The sequence below is a fragment of the Leptonotus elevatus genome, chromosome 18 (assembly GCF_054856555.1).
Source record: "Leptonotus elevatus isolate MCC_2025b chromosome 18, RoL_Lele_1.0, whole genome shotgun sequence".
NCBI lineage: Eukaryota > Metazoa > Chordata > Actinopteri > Syngnathiformes > Syngnathidae > Leptonotus > Leptonotus elevatus.
In genome coordinates this window covers 5,876,107-5,887,523 of record NC_141256.1, presented here as the reverse complement: position 1 = coordinate 5,887,523, position 11,417 = coordinate 5,876,107, and the positions used below count along the sequence as shown (strand labels likewise).

At 36.0% G+C, this 11,417-nt stretch overlaps 1 protein-coding gene across 1 annotated transcript in view; it reads left to right on the top strand.

The window, feature by feature from the left end:
* LOC147158376 (uncharacterized) overlaps positions 1-4,684 on the top strand; it is an 11,755-nt gene extending 7,071 nt beyond the window's left edge. The window contains exons 5-6 of the mRNA XM_086060418.1: positions 2,665-2,730; positions 3,871-4,684. Of these exons, the coding sequence (XP_085916544.1) occupies positions 2,665-2,730; positions 3,871-4,035 (231 nt within the window). The 3' untranslated portion in view covers positions 4,036-4,684. The remainder of the gene's footprint in view (positions 1-2,664; positions 2,731-3,870) is intronic.
* Positions 4,685-11,417: the final 6,733 nt, after the last annotated feature.

Genomic DNA, 11,417 nt, shown 5'->3' with positions numbered 1-11,417 from the left:
CAGAGACTACCTTAATTGCGCATCGCCATACAAGAGAATTGTATTGAGGAGCATTACTAACAAAATATAACATTTGGATAAGACTAGATCACAATGAGCATGCTTATTTTTCCGCATTAACGTGCATTTCTTTCTTTGGATTATAAAGATCTCTCTATCTCTATCTTTATCTCTATATCTATCTATCTATATCTATATATCTGTCTCTCTATGTCTCTCTCTCTCTATATACAGTATATATATCTATACATCTATATCTGTATGCATGTGTGTGTGTATGTATGTATGTGTATATATATATATATATAGCGAGATAGAGATATAGATATATATATATACTGTATATATAGAGTATGTATGTATGTATATATGTATATGTATGTATGTGTATATATACAGTATATGTATAGATCTTTTTTTTAGGTCCGTGTTAAATGTTTAATCTCCATCACTGTATAAAACACCCATGTCGCATGTTTTGTCAATACTGTGCAGCCATCACAGGTGCATAGTCCTCACAATGTCGTAGTTGTGAATAACTGACACTCTGAGGACAGTGTATTTACACACTGCGAATGTAAAATAAGTTTTCAGGGGTTTGGAGTTACACATACAGTCCTCATAATTCATACTCTGGTATGGACACTCTGAGGACTGTATTTTCTATTGATTGTTTCATTGTGAAAAATAGACGTCACCAATTTACACAAACCACTAGTGCTGACGGATTATTTATTTTTGAAATGGCAAATAAAATGTGTTTGCATTCACAATACTTTAACCTATTCATTGTTCTTTATGTACTGTAACTGTGTAAATGCACAGGTACAGTCGTGTTACTAAGAATTTAATTTTATATGTATTTTTCTCTTCATGTGTACCAGGTTTCAACTGAAGCACAACCTGAAGACATAGCTAAAGACATAGCTGTCACAGACCAAGTTGACCAGGTGACAAGATTTCTTTTTGAATGTTGATGTTGAAATACATTTTTCAGAAGCAAGACGTTGCACAATTTATAAAAAAAAAAAGATCTTGTCGCACGAATGGCTCATGCAATAGGTGAATTGCAAAGACATGCAACAAATGAATATTGGATTGTATACTTTAGTCTGATTTTGACCAATCAGAGACTACCTTAATTGCACATCACCATACGAGAACCGTATCGAGGGGCATTACTAACAAAAAAATAACTTAATTGGATAAGATTAGATCACAATGAGCATGCTTATTTTTCCGCATTAACGTGTATTTTTTTTTCATTGGATTATAAAAATATATAGATATAGATAGATCTTTTTTTTTAGGTCCATGTCGAAATAATCTCCATCACTGTATAAAACACCCATGTCGCATGTTTTGTCAATACTGTGCAGCCCTCGCAGGTGCATAGTCCTCACAATGTCGTAGTTGTGAATAACTGACACTCTGAGGACAGTGTATTTACACACTGCGAATGTAAAATAAGTTTTCAGGGCTTGGAGTTACACATACAGTCCTCATAATTCATACTCTGGTCAGGTATGGACACTCTGAGGACTGTGTATTTTCTATTAATTGTTTCATTGTGAAAAATAGACATCACCAATTTACACTAACCATTAGTGCTGACGGATTATTTATTTTTGAAATGGCAAATAAAATGTGTTTGCATTCACAATACTTTAACCTATTCATTGTTCTGTATGTACTGTAACTGTGTAAATGCACAGGTACAGACTTGTGTGTTACTAAGAATTGAATTTTATATGTATTTTTCTCTTCATGTGTACCAGGTTTCAACTGAAGCACAACCTGAAGACATAACTGAAGACGTAGCTGTCACAGACCAAGTTGACCAGGTGACGAGATTTCTTTTTGAATGTTGACGTTGAAATACATTTTTCAGAAGCAAGACGTTGGCACAATATATAAAAAAATATCTTGTCGCACGAATGGCTCATGCAATATGTGTATTGCAAAGACAAGCAACAAATGAATATTGGATTGTATACTTTAGTCTGACTTTGACCAATCAGAGACTACCTTAATTGCGCATCGCCATACGAGAAACGTATCGAGGGGCATTACTAACAAAAAATAACTTAATTGGATAAGATTAGATCACAATGAGCATGTTTATTTTTCCGGATTATCGTGTATTTTTTTTCATTGGATTATAAAAATATATAGCTATAGATAGATCCTTTTTTTTTAGGTCCATGTTCAATGTCGAAATAATCTCCATTACTGTATAAAACACCCATGTCGCTTGTTTTGTCAATACTGTGCAGCCCTCACAGATACTTAGTCCTCACAATGTTATAGTTGTGAATAACTGACACTGAGGACAGTGTATTCATACACCGTGACTGTAAAATAAGTTTTGAGGGCTTGGAGTTATTATACAATTCATACTCTGGTCAGGTATGGATTCTCTGAGGACTGTGTATTTTCTTGTTTTTGTTTCATTGTGAAAAATAGACGTCACCAATTTACACAAACCTGTAGTGCAGAAGGATTTATTTATTTATTTTTGTAATGGCAAATAAAATGAGTTTGCATTTACAATACTTTAACCTATTAATTGTTCTGTATGTACTGTAACTGTGTAAATGCACAGGTACAGTCGTGTTACTAAGAATTGAATTTTATATGTATTTTTCTCTTCATGTGTACCAGGTTTCAACTGAAGCACAACCTGAAGACATAGCTGAAGACGTAGCTGTCACAGACCAAGTTGACCAGGTGACGAGATTTCTTTTTGAATATTGATGTTGAAATCAGTTTTCAGAAGCAAGACGTTAGGAGTGAAGAGTGTAGAGTAGATGCTAGGGCTGAACTATATAACTAACAAATATAATCACAACAATTTTTTATGCAATGTGTATTGCCAAGACGTTCAAAATATTGTATCCAACAATAAGCTTGTATGGGACTAAAATTCCTACAAGTCAACATTAAAAATATCTCAAATTGAAGATTTGTTGGCAGTTTGGTGATTTGGATTATGCACTGTAGTGATCTTTTGTTCCCATTAATTTATTTATGGTGGATTTTAGAGATGAACTCGCTATCAATTTTATTTTATTTTTTTAAACAGAAGTGTAAACATCAGGTAGTTAATTTACTTGTATCAAGCTTGGATAAATGTGCTTTATGTTTTGGACCTTTCGCTGCACTAGAATGGACTGGCATGATGGGTATTTTATAATTGTCTCAATCTTAACGACTGTCTGACTCGGTAAAATAGAAAAGTCTACTGTAACTGAAGGACTGTATCACACAATATCTGTTTTAGGGGCAATGCCATAGATTAAGCATATTAACTATCCCTCTTGTTAAATGCTTCATCTCATCTTTCGAATAAATGTGACTAGATTTATAATAATCTTTAGTATGTGCACAAACTTTAGGTTCTAAATGCTTTTCTAGTTTGCTCCAGCATCTGGCACATATCCCGTTTAAAAAAAATGCAAAACTGCTTGATGATGAAGACCTTTGGTAAATTAACTTTAGCACATTAGCCCATCAATGGCGGGAGCTACTTCTGCCGCGAGCGCTCGACACTTTTCTCAAGCTTCTACTTCGAGTGTAACATCACTAAGTAACAGCGAAGTAAAGCTAGTAAATATTTATGACCACCCGCCAAAATGAATTTTAACCCGCATCTGGCAGGTTAATTTTAGAGCCACTGTATATATGCATAAGTATGTGTGCATCTACTGTATATATGGATATCATTGCTGTCCTGTGAAAAACACGTTTCCATTTTTAGGTCGCGGGCTGCTCTCCGGTAGCTCCTATGGTGGAAGTGTTTTTCACAGAACAGCGACAATATGTGTATGTATGTATGTATGTAATAATTGTTTTCGTTTAAAAAATTAGGTTGCTGATGTATCCAGTTCAAGTGAGGATTCGTTAGCAGAGGAATATGTTCCAGATTCTCACAGTACTTCGGACACTTCCTACATTGAACCTGTTTCAGAAATTCAGAAATCCGAAGGTATTTCAGGAATGAGCTATGAGAAAACTGCTCATCCTTTAAGATGAGAGGTAGTCATGTTTTAAAGAATAAAATGTTCAATGTTCACTGACTCTTTTGCATCTGGTTTCATGTCGAGCTTATCCATTACAAAGCTGTGTTTGACCTAGATAACCTGTTCACATAAGAAGCAGTTTTATTAACATACCAGTTTCAGTCTGTCCTAAAATTGTAAGTTGTAACATGAGCACCATGTTAAAACTTACAATTTTAGGACAGATCAGGTATGACTTTGCATTTCACAGTATTGTTATGTACAACAATGTGTCCTTATATCAGGTAAGTCATTACACATCAATGCCATTTTAGTTTGTGTAAAGTCAGAATGCCAGAACTTTCAAATCACTTCAGTGACATGGTTGCTGTGTGTTGTGTAAACTTTGTCCTTGTAATGTGAGTTGGTCCTCATAATTACCATTTTTGCAATGGGCGTGGCTTATTTAGGTCATTATCTATGTCCTCACAATTACGGATTTTTTCAGGTTTTTCTTTTTTTCGTGTGTTGAGTTTTTTCAAGTTTTGAAGTGAAATTTTCCTGGACAACCCCAAAAAAAAATTTTGGGTGCAAGTCCCATCTCTCTGGCATTAGCAGAAAGGGGTGTCCCTGTAATACACAATTAAACCGGTTTGGAAAAAATGTCCTCATAATACACAGAGGCAAGTAGGTGTGTGTGTGTGTGTGTGTGGGTTTTTACCTTGCAAGGACACCATATACACTCAAAATTATTCAATCCCGATTGTGAATTCTATTTTCAAAACTGAACTAACAAAAGAACAAGCAAAAAATACGTTTTGCAACAATTAATATTATCGACATTTTTGATTACACAATGTACAAAATACTTTACACTTAACATGGCTTTGACATTACAATGGTTGTTGAATAATTGCGTTATTGAGTGCAGCTGAATGGAACTTTATTTTAAAGAGTGTTTTGCGCTTTAAGGTCACTCGGAAATTAAGTTTAAACAGCATATGAAGTGAATTTAGAGATTTGATTCTAAACACATTTGACATATTTGAAGATAAGTGCTGAAAATGTGTGGAGAACTGTTTTTCACAATTCCAGGGTTCCTGTTTGTTAGTTTTTTAATTAAAAAATAAATAAAAAATTATATATATTTTTTTTGGGGTGGGGGGCTAAAACGCCAGTATTTGCATATTTGATTTTGCTCACATCAGTGGTCAACCAGTGCAATTGTGAGTTACTTAGGCCCACCGAGTAATGCGGCCTTATAAGCAACTGAAATGGACCATCGCAATTTAAAATAAAATAAAATAAAAATAAATATTGTGACGCTGCATTCGATTCGTTTTGAGGCTCCACATATATACTGTGCTGTATTTTTTTTTAAAAACATAGATAAATAGACAGACAGACGGACGGACGGATGGATGGACAGACAGACAGACAGACAGACAGATAGATCTTATGTTAGCATGTTTTAGCTTATAGTTACATGACTAGAGACAGCTTAGGTCAACTTATACAATATAATAACCTCACCAGGAGTCTGTTTGGCATAAACTGTAAACCTGAGCTGTATTCCTCGATGAACATCCAAATGTCACAGCATCTGACCCCAGATCAGTTCTACTATGAGGCACTCATTGTGATTCCAAGTGCAAAGTCACAGTCAAGCAGATCCTGGATCAGTGCTTGTGGCAGAATGCCTGCAATGAGACGCAGCGGGAGGCAAGCAATGACGAATAGAAAAGCGCTGCCAGAGGCACTGTCATGTTTGTGTATTGCTTGTGGCAGTGACTCACCAAATCCGTTGTTACCATTATTATCACTTCTATAGTGATATGTTCCAATGAGACTCTTTCGATATTGTCTCAAAAGGCATTTCTTTGTATTGCACACTTGCCAAGAACTCAGACGACCTGCGTGCCCATTTTTTAGCTATAGTCATTTCCAAACTGTTCTGTGATATCTTCTTTATCCACCGCATTTCTCCATGCGCAAACAATGACTTGATGAACATGTCAGAGCAGTTTCAAAAACATGCATTAGATTCCTCTAAACCCACTTAAAAAAATATATATCTGAAGACCCATATCATTCAACATCCACCTCTTAAAGTGAATGCACAATATTGACTTTAATGGAGTCATTATTCTTGTCTTGTGCTTATCAGCGCTTGAATGCCAATGATGAGCAGTCATTGACTTCAAACAGTCTGGAAGATAAAGCTATAAAGCTTAAAAGTGTATTTGTGTGTCCTGAGAAGGAATTCTTACTCCACATTTCTATGACCTAAATTTACTCACTCAATAGCTAAATGATGCATCTGCATCAAACTTTGCATAATGTTTCAGCAGAACATCACTGGAAAAGGACATTTGAAAGTGTTCAAAAGGCTCAAGTGAATTTATACAATGATGACTAAAATATGACAGTCACAACTATCAACTGAATGTCAACTGATCTTTGGATCGTTATTGTAGAAAATGAACTTTCCCAAGACAAATGTTTGCAGCTCTTAAAGGTGGCATTTCTTAAAGTGTCAAACGCCTACGCGAGGGTGTTAAAAATGTTGCTCACTGTGCTTGTGCAGCACAGACCAAAAAATGGCCCATATTTGCACCTCAAAACATCACACCGTGGAAAATCTTCCAACAGTTGTTCATTTAAGAAAATACTGACTGCCAAGGCTTAAGACCGCTATAAATAGATTTTTTTTTTTATGTGGCTGTTGTTTACATGGGGGGAAAAATGTGGGAATGCAAACATTTGAAATGTCTCATGAGAGGATGGAGAACCCGCGACAGTGATGGTGGAGTATCAAAGTTGCGCCATTCTAGTCCCGTAGTGACATGGCTAGACAAACTGGATCAGATCTGTGTGCGACGATAGACATACTTCTTTATGCTCATGTTTTTGGTGCATGTCTTGTCCCCATTCACCAGATTGAATGAAATTAATGGCATTTTTTTTTCAATTTGCTCATAAAAGTAATTTTGCTTAGAGCACAAAATAAAATGAATTTTATTAAAAAATTAATTAATGAGATGAATCCAGTGGCTGGGAAAAAAAAAATCCCAATTAAAATACAATATGGTTGTATAGCTTATTTTGAAGGAATACAGGGAAGTGCAAATAATTTAATTCAATGCAATTGGACTATCTACCATGTCAAGAATTCTTCAAGCTGTTGATGGCAAAATGAAGCTTCATGAAGCATTTGCGATACTTTTGGACTCCTCTAGATGGTGCTCTTGGTTTAAAGATAAAGGCAAGTGCAATGAAAATGGATTACATTTGCATTGCATCTTTGAATCATGAGTGCCATCTTGAGGAGTCAAAAAGTATAGCAAGTGCTTCATGAAGCTTCATTTTGCCATCACTACTGTTTAGTGTGTGATGTTTAATTATATCTTGTATTGAAATCGATGCTTTTAATTTGGAAGGCTGCTCTGTATTTCTGTTTCACGTTCTCTGTTCATTGCAAATATAATGTACCGGTAGTATGTGTAAGAGCTATAATTAGCGTCTGCATGGGCCGTATTTGCACCGTTCTATTCCTAGCACTGCAGCCACGAGACGTTAACGAGGCAATTAAGTGCACGGCAAACGTAAATGAGGCAATTACGTGTTTTAGTTATTTAAGAAATGCTTAGTTTGTGTTTCCGTATTATTTTTTATTAAAAAATAAATAAAAATATTACTTGTATGCAATATTTAATAAACACCATGGTAAAATGAAAAAAGTAACGCATTTCTTACCTAGCAGTTGCATTTCAGCTGAGCTAAATGAAAAAGCAGGCGAGTCAAACCACTGGAGTAAAAAGTGAAGAATACAAAATTGTCGCCTTTGAGTGATGTCATCTGAAGGTGCTTTTCTATTGGCTGCTGCTAGATGACATCACTTCTGTGTGACACACTTTTAAACGTCCTTAGTCCGGTTAGTATCAAAATAAATAGACTTAAAATCACAGTCAACCCCAAAGGCTCATGTCTTCAATTAATTACCAAAGACTACGGTAAAACAAAGGACATTTTCGCTATAATTAGTTAGTTTTAGTTAGTTTGGGAAACGTAAAATGTAGTTTCAGTTAGTGATTGTTTTAAAAAAAAAAGCATTTTCATTTTTATTTGATTTTGTTAATGAATATAGTATTTTTATTTGAGTTATTTTGTCAGTTTTTGTTAACCCCAAAAAACCTTGTTCCTGGCATACCAGTTTACAACGCTTGATGTTGAGGGTTCTATTTTCGAAGACGGGCACAAAAAATTGGGGAAAAAGTGGGCGCATCTCAATTTTCATGCTAGTCTGTCATGTTTGGGGCTATGTCGCGCCTCTCTGGGCGTTCCAGCAGACACGACTGTCGCACATTTGGCAATATGTGAACAGAAAGTAGACTGCACTCGGCCCAAAAACAATCGTAAAAGTAGATGAGATCTTAGACTCGGTAAAACCTGGTCGAGTAGCGCAGGTGGTGTAATGTGATTTTTGGTGGATTTGATTCAGGCGCAGGCAGGTAGATTCGGCACTCCATGGAAGTGTATGGTGGATTTCATTCATAAATATGACAACAAATCAATTAATTGAACAAATGATCATTATCATCTCTGGAGCACCATTGGAGGTCTGTACTTAAATTGTGTTGGACATTTTGGTTGTTGACCTTCCTCTTGGATTGCACAGTAAACACCGGAAAACTGTTCAAAGAGGACTCAATAAGTACGGCCACGGGGATTCACAAGACGTACACATCTCCGCCCCCTCCTGCGCGTTTGTCTCCAGCTGCACATTTTCCATCCCGGTTCTCTGCATTATCAAAGCATTGTCTAGAGTGGAAACGTCCGCGACTTTATACGGAAGTCATGTATTTAGGATTTAGAGCTACCTGGGGAAAAGTTGAAAAATATTACGCTACTGAAACCCACACTAGCTCCTCCTCATGTTGAAGCACAAGATTAATTATATCACACTCAAAAGAAAATTCACATTTGTCAGAAGACGTTTGAAAAGGATTTTGTCTCTTTTCCCAATCCAAACAGCTATAAATTAGTATGATTATCTTTCTATACACTTTTTTCCGTGCACTATTTTGTTGTGGTTTTTACTAGGGATGTGCGAATACCGATACTAGATTTTTCGGTCAGGAACTGTCAGAAAGATTGGGGGGAATTAAAGTTTTGTTCCATCTCGTTCGTTTCCTGTGTGTCTCCTTATGAGGTAACACTTGTTCATTTCATTACTTCCGACAGCATCATTTCAGTGTGCGTTACTGAGAATAAGTAAGTATTCTTGTTGTGAGTAATATCACATATCTGTGGTTCAATGTGTGTTATATATGTTTGTAGCTCACGTAGCTTCGCCGTGTTTGATTGCCTCGTTTACGTTTACCGCCGCTTAATTGCCTTGTTAACGTTGTCAAGCTGCGGTGCAAAAACTAGAATGGTGACGTTTACGGCCCTCGCAGACGCTAATTATAGTTCTTCTACTATCTTATATTATAGCTCTTTTATATAGCTACATTATATTTGTATTGAACGTAGAACGTAAAACAGGAAACGGAAATACAGAGCAGCCTTCCAAATTAAAAGCATGGATTTCAAAACAAGATATAATTAAACATCACACACTAAACAGCTTGAGGAATTCTTAACATGGTAAATACTAGTGATGGCAAAATGAAGCTTCATGAAGCACTTGCGATACTTTTTGACTCCTCAAGATGGCACTCATGATTCAAAGATGCAATGCAAATGTAATCCATTTTCATTGCACTTGCCTTTATCTTTAAACCAAGAGCACCATCTAGAGGAGTCCAAAAGTATCGCAAATGCTTCATGAAGCTTCATTTTGCCATCACTAGTAAATACTACTAAATTACTTGAAGCCCTGTTGTATTGAATTGAATTATTTGCAATTCATTGTATTCCTTAACAAGAAGTCGAACAACCACATATTTTGATTTTTTTTTTTGTATTCATTTTATTGTGTGCGCTATGCAAAATGACTTTTATGAGCAAATTGAAACAAATATAATTGCCTTTAATTTCGTTCAGTTTTAAGGACATTTGCTGTAGTTGGGATATATATGTATTTTTTTTAATCATTATCTTTAATTGTTTTTTGGGGACATTTTTATGTATCATACGCACTAATAGTATTGGTACTTGGTATCGGTGAGTACTGAAGATTTCAGTATCAGTCTAAAAAATGTATCGAACATCTCTAGTTTTTACTTTAAACGACAAGAGATTTGATGGTCTAGAATATGAAATTGAGTGGAAGCTGTTATTCAGAAAAAGCTACAATTCTTTAGATCATAGCTAGAAGTATAAACTTGAGCATTGACAGACCCCATGCTTTATAAAGTGCATTAAACGTACTACAGAAAGACAGTCATGCCGTTGTTCCCTCCCTGACTTTGTTAAGAGGTCACGCATTATTTCTGTAATTCTTAAGTTCTTGCCTGGCCTCCTCCAAGTGCTGGAGCGTCCTGTTCAAACACAGCACTATAAACATAAATCAAATCCACTGTTACTTTTTCTTGATTTCTTTTAGTGACAGATACAGTAAATCTTAGGGGGGGGGGGAAACATATGAGATCATTGTTGAATCCAGAATGGCTGTGCTGCCGTGGAACCTATACATCATAGTAAATAATTCACAGAAGTAAAGCTAGCTTCCCCAGGCAAGCACACGCTTGGGACAATATGTGCTTCATCATCCTCAGTGTGAAGGTCCCCTAAGGTATAACATTGACCTATGGTGGCCATCTTGGGCACACATTGCAACAGGGTGCCCATTACTTCACATGTAGTGTTCTATTGGGTGACAAAAGTGTCAGCAAAATCAGATTATGTACTTTAGCCATCGCTCTGTTGTAAATGTGTGTAAAGTGTCGGACGATTTAAAGGTCTACCCAGTGAAACTCCATCATGTACTTAACATGACTTTTTCTCACTACCTTTCGGTGAGCTGATTGCACCAGTTCGACTCAGTGTGATTACGATTCGGTTCGAGAAGGTATGATGCAATAACTTTTTTACTATCATTTTATGTACATTTGTTTTTTTAAATTTTATATTTTTGAGAGCTCAGTAGTGATGGCAAAATGAAGCTTCATGAAGCATTTGCGATACTTTTGGACTCCTCTAGATGGTGCTCTTGGTTTAAAGATAAAGGCAAGTGCAATGAAAATGGATTACATTTGCATTGCATCTTTGAATCATGAGTGCCATCTTGAAGAGTCAAAAAGTATCGCAAGTGCTTCATGAAGCTTCATTTTGCCATCACTAGAGCTCAGTATTATTCATTTGGCAGCTTTACCGAGTAAACATATAATCATCATCGCTCTCTTTTGTGTGTTTGCGTGTTAGTGTGTGTGCGCACACACACACACCTTAAATTAATTCACCTAAAACCTG